This window comes from Castanea sativa, chromosome 3 (assembly GCF_040712315.1).
Source record: "Castanea sativa cultivar Marrone di Chiusa Pesio chromosome 3, ASM4071231v1".
Lineage (NCBI taxonomy): Eukaryota > Viridiplantae > Streptophyta > Magnoliopsida > Fagales > Fagaceae > Castanea > Castanea sativa.
In genome coordinates, this window is record NC_134015.1 from 14,626,810 (window position 1) to 14,651,294 (window position 24,485).

General features: G+C 33.7%; 3 protein-coding genes across 7 annotated transcripts; all 3 read left to right on the top strand.

Moving 5' to 3' along the window:
- Positions 1 to 1,709: 1,709 nt before the first annotated feature.
- On the top strand, positions 1,710 to 4,330 carry LOC142628558 (TMV resistance protein N-like). The gene is made up of 5 exons (XM_075802630.1): positions 1,710 to 2,188; positions 2,733 to 2,788; positions 3,443 to 3,594; positions 3,841 to 4,114; positions 4,235 to 4,330. The coding sequence occupies exons 1-5, from the start codon at positions 1,710 to 1,712 to the stop codon at positions 4,270 to 4,272; spliced, it is 999 nt and encodes a 332-aa protein (XP_075658745.1). The 3' UTR covers positions 4,273 to 4,330.
- Positions 4,331 to 9,858: 5,528 nt separating this feature from the next.
- Positions 9,859 to 11,933, top strand: LOC142628559 (disease resistance protein RPV1-like). Its single transcript, XM_075802631.1, has 2 exons — positions 9,859 to 10,343; positions 10,817 to 11,933. Exons 1-2 carry the CDS (start codon positions 9,859 to 9,861, stop codon positions 11,931 to 11,933), a joined length of 1,602 nt encoding a protein of 533 aa, XP_075658746.1.
- Positions 11,934 to 12,122: 189 nt separating this feature from the next.
- On the top strand, positions 12,123 to 22,163 carry LOC142629629 (disease resistance-like protein CSA1). 5 transcript variants are annotated; one of them, XM_075803648.1, is made up of 11 exons: positions 12,123 to 12,359; positions 12,927 to 13,589; positions 13,694 to 14,541; positions 14,633 to 14,795; positions 14,882 to 15,096; positions 15,405 to 15,565; positions 17,977 to 18,031; positions 19,674 to 19,780; positions 20,886 to 21,028; positions 21,142 to 21,285; positions 21,517 to 22,163. In XM_075803648.1, the coding sequence occupies exons 1-4, from the start codon at positions 12,150 to 12,152 to the stop codon at positions 14,745 to 14,747; spliced, it is 1,836 nt and encodes a 611-aa protein (XP_075659763.1). In that variant the 5' UTR covers positions 12,123 to 12,149; the 3' UTR covers positions 14,748 to 14,795; positions 14,882 to 15,096; positions 15,405 to 15,565; positions 17,977 to 18,031; positions 19,674 to 19,780; positions 20,886 to 21,028; positions 21,142 to 21,285; positions 21,517 to 22,163. The 5 variants fall into 5 exon arrangements, with proteins under 5 accessions (XP_075659763.1, XP_075659760.1, XP_075659761.1 ...); XM_075803645.1 differs by lacking the exon at positions 17,977 to 18,031 and having other exon boundaries at positions 20,886 to 21,285; XM_075803646.1 differs by lacking the exon at positions 17,977 to 18,031 and having other exon boundaries at positions 19,678 to 19,780; positions 20,886 to 21,285.
- Positions 22,164 to 24,485: the final 2,322 nt, after the last annotated feature.

The following is a 24,485-nucleotide window of genomic DNA, read 5'->3' on the forward strand; positions in this document are numbered from 1 at the left end:
TAACTACAAGGCTGACACTCAAAGGGTTTTAAAAGAACATGGTCACCATCGAATTCACAGAATGCCTTATGGAACGTCCTTTAATTATCGACAGGATTTGGGTTATACTAGAAACGCGTTTCGATACTATCCGGAGGATTCTGCTGGTATGGCTAGGATCAATAGAAAGGAAACAAGGAATCGCTGGGAATCAGAGAACAGACAAAGAAAAAGAAAAAGAGAGGTTCAAGAGTCTCTGCATAAGCCAAGGCTTACCCATTGCTATTGATCACTATCATTTGTAACTTTTATTTTGGGTAAACTACATATTTAGTCCCTAACCTTTACACCATATTTCAATTTGGTCCTTAACCTTTTAATTGTGTCAATTTGGTCCCTAACCTTTTAATGTTATGTCAATTTAGTCCTTGCCATTATATATTAGATGAAAATTGCTTACATGACAAACGGCCAAAATTAAATTTTAGTTTATTGTCATATTAACGGAAACTAATTTTTTAATTTGGCCATTAGACACGTCATCAATTTTTATCCAAAAGATAACTATAGGGACTAAATTGACACAGTACTAAAATGTTAGGGACTAAATTGACACAATTGAAAGGTTGGGGATCAAATTGAAATATAGTGTATAGGATAGGGACCAAATTCGTAGTTTACCCAAAAAAAAAAACTATGGAAACTACCAAAAATAAAAATACACCATCACCACATTCACAATAATGTGGAGGAAAAGAAAAATAAATTAATTTAAACCATGAAATTATATATGATTAAACAAAAGATACCCATAACATGCATGAAGGTACGGTGGATGGTTCACCATAAATAATGTGAAAATTTTGCACATTATTGCCCAATTCTTTTAATAATACCTACCCATAAAAAAATAAAAAAATCCAAGCTTAATCCTATTATATATGTTGCAGTTTTTATAAAACGTGATGATCGAAGACAAATGAATTTGAAGTAATGACTCAATCCATGAGAACTTAATATCATTTAATTGGCGAGAACTCTTAAGGGTTTTGTAATGAACTGATAACAGAAAACTTTTTAATGATGACTTAGAAGCTGTTAATAACGAGTCAAGCATGGCTAAGGACAAGTAAACCACTGTGTTTGGTTTAGAGAATGAAAAACTTGGAACTCATGTGTAAGTTCACTATTTGATTCTTCCTCTGGTCTAATTTCCAAAATTGCATCCTCTTCCACACTGCTCCAATTCTTCAAATGAGGCATTAACAAAAATTTTATGAATTGGAATGTATAGCATGATTAACAAGCAGAGGAAATAATGGTGCAAACGTGGTCTACCTTCTTCTACAACGTGCCATCATGATCCAATCCCAAATGGGCCCATGGGTTCTCTTCCGTGCCACTGCCACATACACTTCTCATCAGAAATAAAAATCAAAACCCCAGTAACGAATCACAGCCGTCCATAGCCCTTACGAAATCAACGTCCACGATCGTCCACCTCTCGATCCCAAAATTTCAATTTCAATCCCCAGGTATAAATCAAATCCATTCCCGTTCCCTCCAAATCATGAGAGTGGGGCAGTAAAAAGCACAGAAGAAAAGACTAAAGACGATGGAGAGAGAATGGAAAAAAAAGTGTATCAGCAATTTGCTTGACTTTACCATTCCCATTTCCACTTTCCTTTGTCTAATTTCTATCACATATTTTTCTCTCTTCTCTTATCACTATGGCTTCTCTGAGAGGCTCTTCTTCCTCCTTCACCCAACGCTGCAAATATGACGTGTTCTTGTGTTTCAGAGGAGAAGATACTCGCAGTGGTTTTGTTAGCAATTTGGATGGATTTTTGTGTGGTAGAGGAGTTAACACTTTTATGGATGAAAAGCTTCCAATTGGAGAAGAAATTCCTGCAGAACTTCTAGAAGCCATTGAAAGTTCAAGGATTTCTATAGTTGTATTTTCCAAAAACTATGCATCTTCTACTTGGTGTTTGGATGAGCTTGTCAAAATCCTTGAGTGTAGGAAGAAGGGTCAGTTTGTTTTACCAATTTTTTATGAGATAAATCCATCAGTAGTGCGTAAGCAAAAGAGAAAGTTTGGTAAAGCATTGTTAAAGCATGAACAAAAATCCAACATGATCAAGGTGCAAATATGGAGGGTAGCTCTAAAAGAAGCTGGCAATTTATGCGGTAGGCATTACAAAAAAGGGTATGTATTTAATGACTACTTTGTTATCTCCATTTAATTTTACAGTTAAGCAACAACTCCCAAGAGCTTTATTTGTTTTTTTTTTTTTGTTGAAATTATCAAACTTTTGTACTTTGATCATATCTGTTATGAGGGAGCTAGTTAGGCTATAAGGGGTCAACATTAGAAAGAGAAGAATTTATGATCAATAATCTAATCAATTACTTAGAAGTTCCTCCCACATAATCTTTATAAAATTTTACCCCAATTTCTTAATAGATTCATTTAAGCTAGTATTTAGAAGTGGATATTCAATAGGTCTGTTTCCTTACCTAAGTAGATTTTCTATATGTCTTTGTGTTAAAAGCCCAAAATTAATTTCCTAGTTGGACCAAAAAAAAAAGGGCTTCAAAGTAATAGTTCTTAGATATATGACTATGAGTTACATACCATTTACTTTTATTAACAATATATATCAGTCATAGTACACAAGCTAAACAATTTAAATTTAGTTCATGTTCATATTTTATTTTCTAACATGTTTTTAATGATTTGTAATTGGCAGCAACCCTCAATATCAATTTATCGAAGAAATTTTTGAAGCTATATCTCCATTTGTTGGTAAGACAACAATCGCCAAAACTAATTTTGTCTTAATTACATATTGTTTTGAATGAAATAGTTTTCTAGTAGACGTTAGAGTAAAATCAAGAACAAATTGAAAAAAATGCTACCTAACACGTTAGGTATATATTTAGATCCCACATACCCAATTTTATGGCTTATTCACTTATAGCCTAAACTAACAATTACTGTCCAATATAAGTTTTTAGCCAATTTCACATTGCATGCATATTGAAGTAGCAACTAAAACAAGTAAAGCAATATGAAAAACGGAATAAAGAGAAGCAAACCACATGAAAACACCAAATGTGTGAAGTGAAAAACCAAAGTCTTTGTCGTAAAAAATCTCCACGACACCACTGTCGGACCTCCACTAATGAATAGTTGCAGTACAAGTTTGCATTAGACCCTTCAAGCCTAAGCAGCTAAGCTACCATAATACTCAAGCCCTTCAAGCTCTAACTCATTGCGTTAGCAAATGATACTTGCCCTATATATTAAGCACTTACACATTGGGTTTCATTTGCATCAAACACAATTAATTTTTTATGTCTCTTAATCAGTATTAGTATCAAACTCCCTTCCCTTTTCAATCTAGTTTTCTATTTACTTTGACATAGTTTATTAAATCAGCCTAAACCATCAATATAGGTAAGATGAAAGGCGATTATGGCTTACTTCATGAGCTCAATGGTAACAAAGAGAATTGGAAGATTAAGGCTCGAGTCACACGACTATGGGATGTCTACAATCTAAAGAACAAAGATTTTATGAGCTTGGATATGGTCTTGCTAGATGAACAGGTCAGATGCACATACAACCATACATCAGCTCTAAACTAGACAACTTTTTGTTTTTCTACAATTTCAAGAGCAAAGATTTTTGAGCCTGGATATGGTCTTGCTCAATGAACAGGTCAAATGCTCATACAACCATCCGTCAATTATAAACTAGACAACTTAAAAAAAAAAAAAAATTTATGTTAATGATATTGCTTTTAAAAAAAAAATAGTAATAATGATTGATTGTTTAATTCATGATTGTATAAGGGCAATCACATACATGCAAGGATCAAGGATGCATTTGTTCATCAATTCAGGGAATCATTACAAGTAGGCAACATCTATTACATAAAGAATTTCGGTGTTATTCCTTACCAGAACGATTACAAAATAGTCACCAATGAACATATGATCAAGTTCTATGCAACAACAATAGTTGAACCAGCAGGATTAGACCATCCTTCAATTCCAAAATATAAATTTGAATTTGTTCCATTCGAACATTTGAGTGGTCGGTGTGACAAAAATGTCCACTTAACAGGTATTGATGCTTATTAATTTTGTTATATTAACTCTATATTCATATAATTTGAAAGGTTTGACTAAAGGAAAAAAATCAAGTTGTATGTCCTTGATATATTTGATCATGTAAATTATGTAGATGTTATTGGAAGAGTGTCAACCATTTCCCGTTTATGAGAATGACAAAAATGGAAAGCCATCGAAGAGAAGGATCGTTGAAATTGAAGGCCAAAGGTTCGTTTGACTCAAATTATTTTTTAATACTAATAATAGGAAATTTATCAAATAATGAAAATAAGGCTTAAAATAACCAAAAATGCAGGAAACGTAAAATTCAGATTAAATTGTGGGGAGACCTTGCAGAAACTGGTATGCTTTGTAAAGATTAAGCAAATGCCTGGGGAAACAGATTAATTATATATTGTATAGAAAGTCAGAAATGACTTAAGGCTTTAAAATTATATATCAATGAAGACAAGGAATCTTTGGAGATTAAGAGGCCCTTCTGTGTTTTCATTTGCATCACAGTTTGAGGAACTCAATTGTAAATTTCTCCATGTACAAGGAAATTGAAGGAATTATCATTTTGAGAAATGGGTTGAGGTTCTCTTATTATTACGCCATTTACTTTGAACATTAGGAACCACAACATACAGGCCCTCGACAACTTTTCTGGTTTCTTGAGTAATAGCCGGCAAAACACTATATATGTATCTATTCTCTCTCATATAGGTTGATCAAATGGCTCAACATTTCAACATTTGATTTGAATTTATAATTTTAAACATTATCATTGGGACCAACTTTTATTTTTTCTAGGTCAAAGTAGATGACAAGGTTTTATCCTTGATACCCTCTCTCTCTCTCTCTTTGTGGTCCTAGGTTCATTTATTTTCTTGGCAAGTGCAATGTGAAGTTCTATTTGGAAGAAAATATCAAATTTGTAAAGATCTTTAGTCTTATATGGTCTAATTAATTATTGACTAAGACAAGTATATCTTCATAAGTAAAGTAATCACAGTCAATTTTCTTGGCATGTGTTTGTGAATTTCTATTAGGAAGAAAACATCAATTATGTAATGATGTATAATCTCCTAAGTAATTATTGGCTAGAGTAGGTATAAATTCCTAAGCAAGCACAACTTTTCTACGCCATGAATGCTATGCCACTGCCTTATTTCTTCTACTTTCTTCCTTGAATGTAATGTCACTGCCTAATTTCTTCTGCCTTCTTCAAAGACCTTGACTCTCTCTCTCTATTATATGTATACATACACATGTATGTATGTATGTAACTATTTATATATAGACATGCTGGTGTGTGTGCTTGTGTGGGTGGAGTAAGCCTTTATTAGATAAGGTTTGTGGATTGGACTGGAAAGAAAAGCAACATAACGTTTGATGTTTCTAAATTGTATGGTTGTTGGGGATTGCCAAACCAGCTTTTGTTTGGAAGCTCCATTTAGCTAAACTCCATAAGATCTTTATGGATTCTCACTGTAAGCCATGTAGCTGAAACGTCACCATTTCTCACAATATCTCTTCTTCATTTGTCTTAATCTTCCAAAGGGGAACAATGGTTGGTGGGTTGCTTGCTGGAGTTTGTTACATGCCATTAATGGGAGTTTCCATTGAAGTGAAGCAAACCTATAAAGTAAAAAGTAAAAACCATTACAATGTGTTGGCGTTATATACGTTAGTCTTAGGCGGTGTCTAACCTAAAATGTGTCCAAGTTATGACACTTTGTACTCTAGTACATAGTTTGGAAACAAGACGGCAAGGTCATTTTTATGATTTTGGGAGAACAATGATCTTAAATGAAAAACATTCAGGAGGCATTTTTAAAAATTATTCTCAAGAGATTGATTCAGCCAAGGCTGACTTTTTTCGTCTTCTAAGCATATTACATGGACTGATTGATTGGTGTAACCAAATCTTAATTTCAAAGTTTTAGGTTTAATTTATTTTTAGGCAGCTTCAAGTTCTTAAGGACATAATAACATTTAGGCTTCTTTTCTTCTGGGGTAGTTTCTATATGATCTTAATATGCTAGCTAGTTCCAGTCTCATCAATTTTGCCTCTTGCAAAGTATAACCCCAATAACTCGCTTTCATAAGATTACTATTAAGGCCATGGATATGATTAAGGGATAATGTCATGCTCATAAAATGATTACATATTTTGAAACAAAGGAAACTAAATTCCTTGAAACCTATTATCTTTACACTTTCTTGATTCTTTTTGTTTTCTTAAAGCATTGTATTTTAGTTTAGAGACTTTTATTTGATGAAATCCGAGGATAATTATACATCCACAAGGTATCAATATATACAGGAAGCATATTTGTGGAGTATGAAAACGAATGACAACTAAAGTCTTAAAATTAATTTTAATGCTTTAACGCGTTAGACAATGCTTAACAGTTAATTTATTCAATCACCAACTACTTGCAACCTAACTCTATGGAAATGCTAATTTAGTGAGTGTTTATATCCCCCAGTGATTAATCTCACAACCCTCTGGATTGTTTTAATATTTTCTTTTTCAATTTGATCCCTAAATTGATTTCGCTCCTAGGTCAGTCATTGATTTCAAAAAATCGTTTTTATTTTGGTCTTTCCCGTCAATCCAGTAACAGAAAAAACTGAGATGGCAAATAGAGTGCATAGATGGCATGTTAGATGCTAATGTGGCAAATAAAATAATATTAAAAAAATTTATTTTGCTTTTAAAAATGACAAGTCAACATTTTAATTAATAAAAAATTAAACTGAAAATATTCAAATTTTTTTTTTTTCCAATTTTAAATATTGAGAAAACAATTTGTAGCAACTATTTCAAGCTTGGTGCGTATTTGTGTTTGTATCTTTCTTTTTCTTCTTTCTTTGTTCAAGCTTTCGATCCCTCTCTCTCTCTTTTAATCTCTAACTTTTTCTCTCTCTCTAAACCCGACTCTCTAATCTTTAGGTTTTTCTAGTTTTTCGTTGGGTGGTCGGTAATGGAGGTGGATTGGTGGTTGGGGTGGAGATCATCTCTGGGTTTTTCTAGTTTTCCTTTGGGTGGTCGGTAATGGAGGTGGGTTAGTGGTCGGGGTGGTCTTGCATTATGGGTTTGGTTGGAGATGGCTGGGTTTTTCTGGGTTTCAGTGGGGGTGGGTTGTGGCCGTGGAGATTAGTGTGGCCGTGGAGATTGGTGTGGGTCTTGGATTTGTGTTTACAGGTTTGGTTGTAGGTGGGGTTTTCTAGGTTTTTGTAGGGGTGGGTGGTTGGTAGTGGAGGTGGAGATTGGTGTGGCCGTGGAGATCGGTGTGGTTGTGTTTGTGTTTCAGAGATGGAGATGTTTCGGTGAGTTTGGTTTCGTGTTTGTGGTTTTTTTTTTTTTTTGATGTGTATTTGTATGTTTATTTATTGGATTTATTGGGTTTGATTTACTGGATGTTTATGGGTTTGATTTCTTGGATTTATTGGGTTTGATTTACTGGATGTTTATGGGTTTGATTTCTTGGATTTATTAGGTGGTTTATGAGTTTGATTTCTTGGATTTATTGGGTTTGATTTACTAGATGTTTATGGGTTTGATTTCTTGGATTTATTGGGTTTGATTTGGAGAAGAACATGAAGCATGAAGTTCATGTCCTGGGGAAGAAGAAGAAGAACAATGTTCTTCTGAAAAATAATGAAATGGAAAAAAAAAAATTTAAGGTGTTTTTAAAAAATTTATTTCGTTATTTGTTTTTTAATTTTCTGAGATGTCTTTTTTATTTATTAAAATGCTGACATGGATGCTGACATGGTATTTATTAATGTTATTTTATTAGCCACATCAGTATCTAACAGAGAACTTATACAGTTCGTTTGCTACCTCAGATTTTTCTGTTATTAGGTTGACGACAAGGACCAAAATAAAAACGATTTTTTAAAATTAAGGACTGATCTAAGAGCGAAATCAATTTAGGAACCAAAAGTGCATTTACACCTTAAAAAAAATCACAAGAGTACAATTCCAAAGGGCAAAAAAGTACAATTTTTTTTTTTTGAAAAAAAAAAAGAATTGTATAAATAGTGACATAGTCTAATCCAACATGTGATTAATGAATAGATGAATAAATAATTTTAAACACAAAATTGAATTTGTTTTCTTGAAATACTCAAAAAATACACTAACAAAATAAGAAAGTTGAGGAGTAATATAAAATGATCTCAAATATGTAAAACAATTATTCAAGTATATCTAGGAACATCATAAATATATATATATATATATATATATATATATATATATATATATAGTTATAACCCTAAAATTTTTGCCTCACCTCTCCCTCACAATCTCTTCAGCCGCCTCACACACAATCTCTTCAGCTTACCACTCTCGCTCACTCACTCACCTCACCGTCACCGTAGCTCACTACCGGTCCCTCTCGCCGCCGTCCCAAGCTCACTCATTCACAAGTTCACTCGCTCACAATCTCACTCACTCACAATCTCACCGCCGGCCCAACTGCCTAACCTCTCACAGTCGCCGTAGCTCTCACCGTCGGTCCCTCTCGTCGCCGTCCCAAGCTCTCGCCACCAGTCTCTGTTCTATTTGTTCTCTAATTCTCTTCAAATTTTTTTTTTTTTTGATATTGATGTACTCAGTCTGTTCTGTTCTGTAGCTAAATCAAAAATCTGTGTATATATATAAATGATAAAAGAAGAGTTGAATGTGGTTGTGGTTGTAGTGGATTTGTGTTTTTGTGGTTGTTTTGAATGGTGGGTGTGATTTGTGTTTTTGTTCAAGTTTGTTCCTTTTTGGATTAGCTGGTTTAGCTTAGGAGCTGGAGAGCTCAGTGAAAGAAATGGAATATGTACATTTTGAAGCTCAAGGTTTTCCCATTTTATTTACTCCAGAGTTTTAGTAAATGGATCCGCTTTGTACGTGAGGTTCACAGTTTTGAAATTTGGATTTCGTTGTTCTTGTTACAGTCTCAAGCCGAAGTATCTAAGAGGGGTTTTGTGAATCTCTTTGCATTCCAATTCAATTTTTTTTTTTCAGTTGGGCCATGATCTGGGCCGCGGATTGGGCCAAAATCTGGCTGGGCTAAACGGGCCCGTGGAGCCCAGCGGGGCAGGTCTGGACCTGAATGAAAACCGTTTAATAAACGGATTGGGTCTGGGCATGCGGGGCGGGTCCGGGTATGAAAAAGTGGGGGTGAAAAGAAAAGTAGGTGCAGACAATGACGGGAGGGTTGATACTTGAGACTCGAAAAGGTGTGCGTGAGTGAGGATAAGAGAGCCAAGAAGGTGATGTGGAATCAGAATCCCTCACTACACTCCAAAAGTAAAGCGAAAAACGCGAACGCAATAAGTTTCTTTGTCTTTTCCTGATGGTGGTGGGTGAGTGTGAAAGTTTGAAAGTGGATTAGAATGGTAAGCAAAATGACACTCCAAAAAGTATTTTTAACATTGGGCTGCTAATTTTCTAATTTTATATTACATTACGCGTTTGGGCCACCAACTACGAAAGTAGTAGTACGCTACTACTATAATTTCACATTTGACTCTCTCAGTCTTCTTCGCCTCACAACAATTATTTAAATCTAACATTCATTTCCTTTGCTCTGCCATTCCCATTCTCTCTCAAACTCATTTGAGAAATATCTTTTCTTCATAATTTTCATTCTCTTTGCTTTCTTAATCTCTTAAGACATTTCCAATTTCGTCACCTCTCTCTTTCTCCTCTTTCCTTTAGATCTTCTCAATCTATATATCCAAATCACAATGGCTCTTTCAACGAACAAACGAGTCTTATCTTCATCTTCCACCCAACATGATGTGTTCTTGAGTTTCAGGGGAGAAGATACCCGCAATAATTTTATTAGCTATTTGAATGGTTTTTTGCATGAGAAAGATATTAACACCTTCATGGATGACGAGCTCCAAAGAGGAGAGAAAATTTCCACTGAACTTTTGGAAGCTATTGAAAGTTCCAAGATTTTGATAATTGTATTCTCTAAAAACTATGCAACTTCCACTTGGTGTTTGGATGAACTTATCAAAATTCTTGAGTGTGAAAAGAAAGACCAAGTGGTATTTCCGGTCTTTTATGATGTGGATCCATCCGAAGTACGTAACCAGAAGGGAAAGTTTGGAGAAGTGTTGGCTAAACATGAAGAAAGTTTCAAGCATGACACGGACAAGGTGCAAAGATGGAGGGCCGCTCTAAATAAAGCTGGCAATTTATCTGGTTGGCATTACAAAAATGAGTATGTATTTAATCACTACTCTATTATCACCACAAAATTTTACTATTAAAAAATAGCTCCCAGAAGCTATATTGTTTCTTTGTTTTTATTTTTTATGAAACTATTATATTTTGATCATATCTTTCATTACAGAGCTAGTTAAACTATAATAGTTAATGATAGCAAGAGAAGAATATATGATTGATACTTATCAATTATTTAGAAGCTTCTCTTACAAAATCTTTAGAAAATCTTCTTTTCCAAAGAAGATTTTCCATGCATCTTTGTGCAAAAAGACTAATATTGATATCCTAGCTGAACAATAAAAAAAAAATATTTGTATTGACAGTTTAGATCTATGAATAATGTGCCATTTAATTTAATTAACAAAATTTCAGTTGTAGTTCAAAAGCTAAACAAAATTAACAATTTTGAATTCAATTTAGGATCATATTTCTATTTCTAACATTTTTTCGATGCTTTGTGATTGGCAGCCTCCCTCTATTTCCGTTTATCCAAAAAATTTATGAAGAGGTAAGTGCTAAATTAAAATTTTCGCAACTATTTGTTGCTAAATACCTAGTTGGACTAGACTCTCGCGTAGAGGAAATAAGTGGGTGCTTAGATATTGAGTCAAACGATGTTCGCATGTTAGTGATCCATGGTCTTCCTGGAATAGGTAAGACAACAATTGCAAAAGCTACTTTTAACTTCATTGCACGTCATTTTGAAGGAAGAAGCTTTCTAGAAAATGTTAGAGAAAACTCAAAAACAAATGATGGTGTACTCAAACTACAAGAGGAACTTTATTATGAGATCTCAAGGGGTAGAAATTTGAAAGTGCATGGTGTATCTAAAAGAATCAATGAGATAATGGAAAGGCTTCACCACAAAAAAATTCTTTTAATTCTAGATGATGTGGACAAAGTAGTCCAAGTAGAAAATTTGCTTGGAAAATGCAATTGGTTTGCTTCTGGAAGTAGAATTATTATCACAACAAGAGAGAAACAGTTGCTATCTACTTTACGAGAAGATTGTCATTTATTTTACTATAAGGTTAAGGAATTAGATGAACGTGAATCTTGCGAACTCTTTTGTAAATATGCATTCAAAAGAAACAAGGCTATAGAAGATTATTCAGAGCTCGTACACCAATTTATTGGTTATGCCAAAGGACTTCCATTAGTTCTAAAAATAATAGGTGCTGATTTATATGACAAAGATGTACAATATTGGAAAAGTGCATTAGATAAGTCCAAAAGAATTCCTCATTTGGATATTCAAGAAGTACTTAAAATAAGCTACGATGGATTGGACCAAATTCAACAGAATATTTTCCTTGATATTGCATTTTTTCTTAAAGGATTCCACAAGAATTTGGTTGTAGATATATTACAAAGTAGCAATTCTCATAACCCATATTGTGATTTTGAAAAACTTATCAATAAATCTCTCATAGATGTTGCAAAAGATGGCCATTTATTGATGCATGACTTGATACAACAAATGGGTTTTGAAATTAATCGACAAGAAGCAGAAGTGTCAAACAAACGTAGAAGGCTATCGTGTTATGAGGATGCTCTCGACGTACTAAATGGAGATACGGTATAAGTCCTTTTGATTTACCTTTTCCCTTTTCTCACAATGCAAAATGTAATTAATTTTTTCCCATTATGTTTGATTTATCATTTTAATGTTGAAGATGATTTTGTTTTAAATTTAATAATCATATGTTCTGTTATATAATGTGATTCATGTGATTTTTTGTCTAATTAGGGATTAGATGAAATTCGAGGCATAAGATTGTCCTTACCACAACCAAGAAAGATGCAATTGAATCTTGAAAAGATGAGAAGTCTCAAATATTTGATTATTTGTAATGTAATTTGTGAAGACCTTAAATCTTTTCCCAATGGGTTAAGGTTATTTGATTGGAAACAATTTCCTTTATCGTCCTTGCCATCCACCTTTGAACCTACAAAACTCGTTGTACTTAACATGCAATGGAGCCACATTAAATTGGACGAGCATTTCGAGGTACAATCATAGCATTTATAAATTCTTGTTAGTTTTTTTTTTTTTTTTTTTGGGTTAAAGAGTACTTGTAGAGAATATGCTAAGGAGCATTTTTTTTTTTGTTGCTAAAACCAAACCATGCATTTATTAATATATAAAATAAAATTTCTATAAATTTTTTAATAAATAAAATCAAATTGTGCACAAATATATATTATTTTTTAAACTGTGCATAAATATAAAAAAATGTACACATAACCATAAATAATTTATGGTAAAAATCAATGAACTATTGACAAATGTTTTTTTATTTACAAAAAAGAGTAGTACTATAGATATTACAAATTTGACCATATTGAACATACAAATTGATGTATCACAAATTATAAAGAGACAGTTGAAATATTTATTTATGTGGTGGTTGAAGCTTACTAATCATGTTTATTGTTACGTTAATTTGTAAGCTCTATATTTATTAAATTGTACCGTACCTTTAGCATTTTTATTTTAAAAGTGCGTATTATAATCCTAGGTTTTTTTTGCTTTATTTTTACTAATAAATTTCAAAAAAAAATTCTTCTTTTGCAGAAGTGTCGATTCGAAACATTGAAATATATGGATTTCACAGGTTGTAAAAATATTACAAAACTACCTGACTTATCAGTGATTGCCCCAAGCATAGAGAAGTTGCAGCTTTATAAATGCATAAATTTAGTTGAGGTTCATCAGTCCGTTGGACTTCTTGAAAAGCTTGAATACTGGGATCTCGATGAATGCCGAAATCTTAGAATTTTACCAACAAAGCTCCAGTTGAAATCTCTTAAAAGCTTTTTTCTCTTTGGCTCTGAAAGTCTTGAGCAAGGAACGGAAAGATTAGCGTTGCTTTCATCAATAGGATATCTCACTGGCCTTCGTGACTTATCAATAAGTTTTAAAAACGGGAAAGATGTTCCAAGTAACATCTCTGATTTACAAAATCTTAGGAGGCTCTGTATGTATGATTGTGATGAATTTCCAAAAGCCATGGATACCCCTGGTTGCTTCCCCAATTTAGAAAGTCTATGTATCATATACAGCAACTTTACTACCCTCCCTGAAATTGCTATCATATTTCCCCAATTAAAGAGTCTAGGGTTTCACTGTTGCTGGAACCTTCCGAAAATTCCAAGACTTCCACATTGTATACAAGATGTATATGCAACAGGGTGTAATTCGTTGAATTCACAATCAAGAAGAAGATTATTGAATCAGGTCTCTCTTTCTTTCTCTCAAAGTTATAGATTTTTTTTTGTTAATTGAAGATTATTACTAAATTTGCTAAACTGAAGTTTCTTAATTTTGCTAATGGCAAGCAGTTTGGAGAATTTATAGGGCTTCAACAAAATATTGTATGTGCAAGGGGAATACGGCATCAGGATTCTGATTCTGAAACAAACTTTGAATCAGAATCAGAATCAGAATTTGATTTCGATGAAGCTACATCTGAAACGGGCTCTGCATTTGAAACCAACTCTAATCCTGAAGCGGACAATGAATCTGTATCAGAATTTGAACTCGATGAAGCTACATCTGAAACGGACTCGACATGGATACTTTATGATGAGTATTCACTTGTGCTTCCAGGAAGTAAGATTCCAAAGTGGTGGTTCAACCATCAAAGTGTTGGAAGTTCCATATCATTCATGGTCGGTCGGAAACTTCCATCAATCGCTTTCTGTGTTGCACTAAAACTGGAACTGAAGGATGTGACATATAGATTTGATAAGTTTAATTGTTCTATCTACATGAACACCATTGGTTTTGAAAGATTGCTCGGGTCTCTTGATAAGACAATAGATTCAGCATCTTTTATGTGGTTCTACTATATAAGAGATAGCTCTTTGGAAGGCATAATTCTGGGGGATTGGAATGACATTGAGATTCGATTTAAATGTTCAGAATATGATCCTAAAATAGCAAAAATTACAATAGAAAGGTGCGGAGTCCATGTATCATGCATTTGTCCTCCTTGCAACTTGGCAGCAAATGAGGATGCTGACTTCAACGCATGTCCACCATTGAAGAAAATGAGAAACCATCGACCAACCTATGCCAGACGTCCCCAAAAACACTACCTGTCCCACTTCGGATGGCTTCGAATCCGATTCCGACTCTGGAAACGGAGCTCTCGCCCAACCCTTCCAAGTGCAACGCTCATGTCCAGGTACTTTCTGCTTTTTTATTATTCACTCTCTCTGTTTGGAAAACCAAAGAAAAGGAAACAAACAAGTTTTTTTTTTTTTTGGAAACTCAAGGGCTCTGAGGGAAATGGAAGAGATAGATCCCAGGGATTTCAACAATGGAGCAGAAGATTCAGGGCTTCCAATCGCCCACACTTATGTCAATGATGATTCCAACTCCAAGTTATAAACCCCATCAAAGAAGGCAAGAAAATCTTTATCGAACTTAGATGCCAAGGTATGCCTCCTTCTTTAGTTGCATTTTTGGATTCACATCTTAATTAAAGGCTCAATTATAGAATTTATTGCAAACACTTGAATCAGTAATGATGACTGAGCCACGACTTCAGCATTGTTGGGTTGATTTCTGTAGCTGTTGATGAAAGCAATTCCTCATACATATGAGTTTTGTGCCCAAAAATGATCATTCTGTTCCCTAGGATCCTCTGTTCTGGTATTTTGATGACTTCATACTTGATGGAATTGGGTTGACGTCAGCATCCTCTGTTCTTGATTGAACTTCAAACAAATATGCCAAGGTACCATCATTACTCTGAATTCGGTTTTTTTTTTTTTTTAATCCCAAGTGAGTTACAAGCAGAGTCACCAAATATGAGTTCACACTATATGCATTTGTGGTGATGAAAATTCTTTTGGAGGCACGAGAGGAAGCACATCAAGTATTTGATAAAATGTTACTTTGGGCTGAATGAATGAACTCACTCTCTTACATTACAAAAGAGGAGGTTCAATATATATATATATATAATGGTAAATTGCTGTAAAGATTACACTATTGTATTTCTATTGTTAGCTGGTTTTTGAGGATTTATCTTTTGGATTTCAGCAAACATCATCAACTCATTGCAAGTCCAGCTTGCAAGCTCAGCTGGGAATGGAAAAGCAAAGGGTATTTTTGCAGATTCTCATTCAATTTAATGGCCTATTCATTCAGGGGCCAGCTAATCTGATATGTCATGTTAGCTGCTGGCAGCTTGAGCATGAAAGGTAACAGGTTTATGCATTTAGTTTTTGGGTACATGATGATTTATCTTGGTGCTAGTACTTCACTGTTTTATGTGTAATAAATTTGGTCATTCAGCTTCTCAAAGCGTAGATAGAAGTAGGATCCAGCAATTTAATAGCTGACATATAAGGTTTAGATTTCTTAATTTTGTTTGAATAAATTAAAAACAAGTTATTTAAGCCATCAAGTCTTCTAGGCTAAGATTTGTAGGCACTAACATTAACCTTGAGTATCAACACGAACATAATGTCTAACAAGGTAATTTTGAAAAATTAAGACGTCATGGTGCAGTCATATAAAAAGGAGGTCTTTAACTATCATGAGCAAGGAATTTTCTTGTAGATGTCTAACAGTGTATATAAGAAATATGCTAGTGTTATAAGCCTATTCATATCTTTACTAAAACATTACATCAATAATCTGGAAAGCCTAGGCTGTGACAAAGATAGAGGCAAATGTATTAGCGATAATAGCTACCAAACCAGGGGAAATATTGATAAAGCACATGACAGTGGATAATCAAACTTGCCGTTTTTTTTTCATCTTAAACAGAAAATTCTTTGGGTATGGAGACCATTTTGCTTCTTTATATATGCAAAGCCTTTCATTTTAGTATATTATTCTCTCTCCAAAGCTTTTTTCTTTTAAAGAGCTTTCATCTAGTGTTTCATGACTCATTAGACTGCTTTAACCAAAAAAAATTTCCGAAGACATTTCATTAAGCTTGTTCAGTGTCTTCCCCTAATGCATTGTGCAAGGCTTATTTTCTTACATGTAACCATATCATAAATTTTTTTCTTACATGTAGTTTGGTCAAGCTTTTTTACATCATTAATAGGTACTATGTGTTGTTTTAAGTCTTTTTTATGTGACAAATAATTATTTTATTGATTATTCATTTTGTACAATTTGAATAGATTTGCATCTTAGAGTTCCCTTATTTTTTTCTGCGTTATCTCAAATGCTGGCTCTTGTATGTTCTACTTTCTCCTTTATTATGTGATTCTCATATTTCCAAGCCTTTTTTTAAAAAAATAATTTATGGCAAATCTAAATTAGATCCCTATGTTTTTTTTTGATAAATAACGTAAGAATATTATTAATAATAATAAAGAAATTGTCAAGTCGAGTACATTGGGGATATACTATGGGTGTAAAAATCAAGAATCAAAAGAACAACGGTCAAGAAAAATAGAAAAGGAAGAACAAGAAAAATGAGAAAAAACCACACTCCATTCAAAGAGAGTGTGTAAGAAAAAAGACTTAATCTCCAGCAAAGATCATTCGCAGCCCTCAAAACTTCTAGCATTCCTTTCTCGCCAAATGCACCAAATCAAGCAGTGAGGTACTAATCTCCAAACATCAATGTGACGATGTCGCGCAAACTTTCCTTGCCAAGCCTTAAACACCTCAAGAACAGTACGAGGCATAACCCACTGAATACCAAACAAACAGAAAACCAAAGACCACAACTCCCAAGCTATGGTGCAATGAAGTAGAAGATGATCCACCGACTCCCCACACCTCTTACACATAAAGCACCAGTCAAGAACTATCACTCGTCTTTTACGAAGGTTGTTTGTGGTTAAGATCTTACCTAAGGAAGCAGACCAAGAAAAGAAGGCTACCCTTGGAGGAGCCTTCGATTGCCATATCATTTTCCATGGAAAGGAAACAAGATTATGAGGGTAGAAGGAACTGTAATAACCTCTAACCTCAAATCTTGTATTCCTTGCAGACTTCCAACAAACCTTATCTAGACCAAACCCTCTCACTGACGAGGAATAGACTAGCCCCATAAACCGGTCAAAGGCTTCCTCTTCCCAATCTTGTGGTGGACGACATTAATAGTTACTATGTGTTGTTTTAAGCCTTTTTTATGTGATAAATAATTATTTTATTGATTGTTCATTTTGTACAATTTGAATAGATTTGCATCTTAGAGTTCCCTTATTTTTTCTGCATTATCTCAAATGCTGGTTCTTGTATGTTCTACTTTCTCCTTTTTTATGTGATTCTCATATTTCCAAGCCTTTTATTAAATTTTTTTTATGGCAAATCTAATTTAGACCCCTATGTTGTTGTTGTATTGTCCAAAAAAAATTCATTTCAAGAGCTTTTATATAGTGCTTCATGACTCATTAGAGATTAGACTAATTCAATAAATTTTTTTTTTGAAGACATTTCAATAGGCTTCTTCAGTGTTTTCCCTAATGCATTGTGTGAAAGATTATTTTTTTATGTGCAAGTGTAACCATATAATAAATATTTTCCTTATGTGCAGTTTGGTAAGCTTTTTTACATCATTAATAAGTACTCTCTGTTGTTTTAAGTCTTTTTCATGTGACAAATAATTATTTTATTGATTGTTCATTTTGTGCAATTTGAATAGGTTCGCATCGAAGAGTTCTCATATTTTTTCTACATTATCTCAAATGCTGGTTCTGGTGTGTTCTACTTTTTCCTTTATCAAGTGATTTATTTCTAAGCATTTTTTCAATTGCTTTATGACAAATCTGATTTGTACCCCTATGTTGTTCTAGTAGTATTGTCTCTCCAAAATCTGATTCAGGAGGTCTAGGTTTGTGCTTATGGCCTTAGTGGAATCTTCATTGGCTAGGGTTTTAGAATTAAAATCTTCTAGTGTTGAGATATCCTCGTTTACCACATCTAGATATAATTCCAGATCGTTGGTAGTAAAGGTATCAATAACTTGCGTAACATCATGCTTACCCAACTCTATTGTCAACTCTAACATGACATTTTTGTATGTACAAGTATAAACCTTGGATTAACTAAAATGGCATCTCTAGCTTTATTGAATCATTAACTAGCAAACAATGATGGAGGTGAAATGTTCAGATAACCAAATAATTTGTTTTCCCAATAGATTTACTCACATGTAGCAACAATTTCAACAAATTAAGTATACTTGGTGGAGATATGTAATTGAGGATAGTATAAGGACTGTTGCAACTTAAATTCTCCAACTCCTCTACTAAATGCTCCACGCAAACTTTGACACAATCTATATGCCTTGTGATGAGTTATTGTCTAAAAGCATAACACTTTGCATTGCAATTATATTATCATTCCTTTTGCCACAGATATATTTGTTATACTATCTATTTGAGATTGCTATATTTATTTTAAGTTGTGGACTGAACTGCCACTAGTAATATTGATAACTTTCATTTATGTAATCCACTAGGTAGAGTTGCATCCTTTAGGCACAGACAATATGTACTAATCATATGACAAAAATAGGGTTGCAATGGTATTTTAACCGACCCCATCTGTAAGTGTACTGGGTAATTGTGTAAGATGTTAACTGTTTGAATTATAGTTCCAAATACTCAGATTCTGGATAAATAGGATTTTCTAGTGAGCTATGCTTGGCATATTGTCAAAGGATTATTGATGTCATTAAGGGGTTAATGCAAATGTTTTTATCAATGTGTCTCAATCCACACTATATCCTACTTCTTGCTAACTTAAAGGACAAAGCGTTTGACTTTTGGATTCTATACCATCAATGGTACATCAGGCTGGGACGTAGTTGGCACATATTATTACTACACTAGACACACCTACACCCATAGAACATGCACTAATGCATGCCATATATGCTCTATAGTAGTCATACAGATAAAGTATGCAACAAGTAATTTATGGTTAAGTCATGATGTTCACTACTTTCCCATGTTTGTATGAGGTTCAACACACTTGATGATACCATATTTTGATAAACTACTTTTTCCTTCTCCTTTTCGTTTGTTTATCGAGTTTTACAATTCAAAACCTTATTAAGAGCAGTCAACTTTCCATATTTCAAATATAGACATGGAAGATCAAATTTCTATTTGAACTTACCTCCATAAACCTAGGCAACAAGAAAAGTTTGAGTGTTATATGTAGGCTATTGTACTCTGTTTTTCCAAGTAGCAGCTACATGCACAATGAGGTAAAGAGTTGATACAAATGAATCCTACATTTTCTAGTTGGCTTTTGTAAAATCTAGAATGTGTCAATATTAACGTTGACAGTGTAGATGTGCATATATACTAATACAAGTTTGGGCATGTACAGGAAGTCATTGATATTGGTTTGCATGAAACATTTGGAACATGAAGATGCCAAGAATTGGAAGCTCATATCCATGGATACAATTCCAATACAAGATAAATGCATTTAAGGTGCATAACCTGCTTAATTCACTTACATTTATGTATTATTTATTTGGGCCTAGGTGATTGTGGTATATTTATGATAATATATATTTTGTTTCTCTTATTATTTGCAACATTGTTGTGCCCTTCCAAACTGAAATTAATCTAAATCTCCAATGTTGTGTAAATTTCATTTGGGTTTAGTTAGATCTGAATCTAATTTTAATACACCATAGGTGCTTGCAACTTTTACATGTTTTGATCTCTTTATGTTATTGGAACTTGACACTACGGTTGATGTTAATACTTCCCCACTTTGTTCAAATTTATTTTTGATTTAAATTCCTTCTTTTTTATTTTTTATTTTTTTTAAAAAAACTGTATCTATTTCTTTGATGATTGGAATTTAGTTTTAAAAACATGCTATAAAATTTGTGATTTCTCTTTTGTTGAATGCTTTTATGATATATGGGTTTTATTCTTTAGGTGGAGAACTATATTTCAAATCTGAATTAAGGGTTAATTTTTTTTCATCATGATGTGAAATTTGACTTGTTTATCTACAAAGTTGTAGTTTGAGATATGGGTTTTTATCCTATTGGATTAGTTTAAGGAACATTGGGAAAGATTTGAGAAAGACCCAAGTTGAATATGTGACTACAAAATTTTTCAATAATATGCAAAATTTCTGTAGTTTAAAATGAGACAAAGATGTAAATTTTGAAAATGAGATATAGATTGAAGATAGTTCTCTTTTCTAGTGGTCATTTCTTACCCAAAATGGGTTGGGTAAAACAGGTTATCTGAATAAGTCATTTTACTATCAACCTAGGTGGTCATTTCTTAGGTTATTAGAAGCTTGCATGCATTAAGAAACTTACTTGATTTTAAGAAATAAGAAAGTATTTTTGGGGTATGAACATAGGCTATTTGATCTCTCTCTCTCTCTCATGAGTCAATAACATTTCTTGGATGGCTTTTTCTTTTTCTTGGCCATTTAATATCATGTTGGCCTAGTGGTTGGCTTCTTTGACCTATTTGATATACCATCTCCTGGCCTTTCCACTTTAACATCTAGTCCGGGTTTAACTTTAATTAAATGATTTAATAATATGGTGTCTGATATGGCCAGAGTGGCAGGATGTTCTGCAGAGGGCTCATTAACCATGGAGACCATGATTCAATAGTCAAATATGAGCAGTTGGGTTAAACGGATTAATTCTGATCCACCTTCAACCATATTGCACCTGGTGGGTGCAATGTTGGGAACTTGAGGTAACCCTTCTTTCTACACTTTCCTTCAAGTGGAAAGCTGGAGGTCTTCTCAACAAGATAGTGAGAGCTTCTTTAATGCATGATCATGTGATGTAGCTTAGTTCAGTTACTAGAAGAAGAATAAAATTTGAAGTTGACTTGGAATAAATGCCCACATCGCCATCATCATGTAGTTCTTCTGTGATCAGCTTGTTGTGAGCAATCCTCTAATCAAGGGCAGGATTAGGTGCAATGCAGCGGTTTGTTCTCAAGATCATGTAATACTTTAGTTATAATTTTTAAATAATAATTTCCTCAAAAAATATAGGATTTATCTTTGCTTAAATTTAATGATTAAATGTGATTATTGAAGAAAAAAGAATGGTGGGGATATTAGACAGTTGGGTTTAGGATTTTCCATACTATGTAGAGTGGGGACGTAGTTGGATTTATATCAGATGATCAGCTTCTTATTTTGAAATTATTTATGGTCTAAATCTACTTGGCAGGGGTAGCCTGGCTTTGGCAGACAAACTCTGCTATGTCAAGATTGGTAGGTTCCTATCCTGGTTGAAGGGTGTGGCAATTAAAAATCTACTTGGCATGGCACTTGTTTTATTTGTAAATTGAGAGATTGGTACAAGGTTCCTGCTGGTTGTTAGAATTGGCTTACTACTACTGCCATTATTCTTTCCATTAAGGAGGCCTTTTTCAAATCTGGTGCAAAGAGGGTGCTGGTGATTTTGGTCTTGACAAGTAGCACAACTGTATCAAAATTAATGCTCAGTAAGGAATGTAACGGTTGGAATCAAAAAACGTTCATTAGAAGCAGTAGGAAAAGTTTTTGCATCAAACAGGAGGATAGGAAGTTGTCTCTCGAGTGGCAGTGACACAAAGATGAAAGCTTGATTGCTTGTTTTTTTCCCCCCTGGTTTTGGATGTATGGATGTATAGATGCTAACTTAGATTTTTCCATGACGTAGTTTTTGTTTGATGTACCCAAAAAAAAGAAGCATTATTTTACTTCTTTGATATACTGACTGTAGATTTGCTTCTTTAGTGCTTGGTTGGCTCTAAAGATGTTTATAGTCTTTGGTGTATTGCCCGTTTCTTTTCATAATACCTACTCCAAAGAAATCCAAGTTTTATCTTCTTATATCTGTGTTGCAATTAGGATAATTTGTGGTGATTGAAGTCAAATGAATTTGAAGTAATGACTCAACCATGTGTACATTGAACTTTTCGATTGGCGAGAATTCTTAAGTGTTTTGTAATGATAAGAGAAAGACTATGCAATGAGCTGACTTGGGAGTTGGGATTTTACAAGGAAACCAATGAGCAAAACAAGGAAAGTGATTGCACTAGGCCACATGATCCAGGGGCAAAGCTTAATTTTGCCTTAGTGGCAATATGTCGCGCAATAAAGAGCCCACAACCAGTCAAAATAGACCCAAAAAAAGCCTCACAAAAATGGGCTTTGTTCTCTTCTTTCCTTCCCAAAAAAGAAGAGAGAGGAAACAAAACACAATTGGTGAGCTAAAGAAGTAATACTATCCTAGGCCTCAATTGGGCTTTGTAACTTTTTGAAGATTCAGTTGAGCGTTATAATTATATAGCTTATGGTGCTCTCTAACTCATAAATATGTTTCTTCCGCATTGTGATCTTCTCTGTAGATTATTTCCCTCTTTTCTCATCTTTGTAGAAGACCTCAATTGGCAGGGAATTCAAATTCCAGATTGTTGGATGCAAGGGTATCAATAACTTGTCAGCTCTAATATTGCATATTTTGTATAAACAAGTACAAACCTTGTATTATTGTAATAACTTCATGGGCATCTTAAGCCTTATTGAATCATTAACCTGTAAACAATGATGAGGTGAATTGTTCAATAACAAAATAAATGTACCCACATATGCAACAATTTCAATAGATTAAGTATACAGGGCAGACATATGTAATTGAGGTTAGTATTAGGACCATTAAGACTAAAAATTCCTAATTTATGTTAACAATGAATCAACCACTGTACATTCATACCTCATCTCTACTAAATGCTTTTTGCACTATGAATTTGACTTGTAGTATTTCAATAGATTGGATTTATTGTTGGCATCTCTTCTGTATTGAAACTGTTAGAACATGATTTGTTACTATCATGAACCATTTAGGCAATATCAGAATTCATAAGCATCCATATTTTCTGTTTCTAATCCCTAGGTCACATCCTTCTTGTATCTGCCTCTGCCCATAGTTTTGTAAGTACAGAAAGATAAATTAAGAAAATAAATATGGATACTGTCTAAAGCTTTCTACTCATCCATTATGATTCATATTTGATCTTTCCCTCACTGATTTAGTTTTTTGACAATTTCAATCTATTATTTCAAAATGACCTACAAAGTGGATGACTGATGGAAATTGTTAAACACCAATAATTACGAGAGAAAAACATACTAAGGTGATATATCTAACTTTAATAAGCAAAATGTAAATAGTTTTGATTTTTATCCAACAAGCTTTCATTTTACATTTTTTTTACCATTAGCTTTCATTTTACATTTTTTTTATCATTAGCTTTCATTTTGTAATTCGTCCATAAAAAAAGAACAAAGGAAATGTTGTGGCTTTTTCACAGTTTATTACATTCCCTATGCAGCTTGTTGAATTATTGGCTGGCCAGAATGTACAATGTTAAAGGCTGCCCCAGGGGCTGTTTCGTATTTTGCTATATTATGGGTTATCTGGAATGAGAATGATCATTTCATTGTCCCCTGAATCCATTACTGCTTACTTGTATGTTTTTATTGTAAATATCTAATTTTGTATACAAAGTTGTTACCACGTTTTAGCAACTTAAATGCCATTAATTCTAGGAAGACAATGACAGATGGAAAAGATGAACCCATGGTTCCTTTGAATTTTTGACAAGCTGGTGTAAGAAAGAAAAAAAAATAAAAAATTAGACAAATTGATTGAAATGCAACACCAGAGAGGATTTGGACACAAACCATGCCACATTGTGTTAGTTATGGTCTTCATTTTTCATTTTTTTTCTAAACTTGATGTACATACTGTTGGCTCAATTCATTATAGTTTAACTCAGAAACTAATTTGTAATTTGATATTAGAGTGAAAATGTTTGTAACTATAAGATCTTAGATTTTGAGACGTTGATAGATTTAAATATATAATCCCATGTCAAGATAAAGTTTTGACTGAACAGCAATAGTAGCCAAGGTGTCAAAGAAAATGATGAAAGCATTGTTACTTTTCCTAGGACTCAAATGGGAGGTGGTTAACATTAAGAAATAGAAATGTTCCCCAATTCGTCCATGACCAAAACACTGTGTTCTTTACAACCTTGACATCGCTATCGTCCCTCAACATATCTTTACCCTCTTGCCCTATTACCACTGCCACCACTACCTGTTAACAGTATCTTGATGTAGAACAAAAATGTGAACATCAGCACTCGA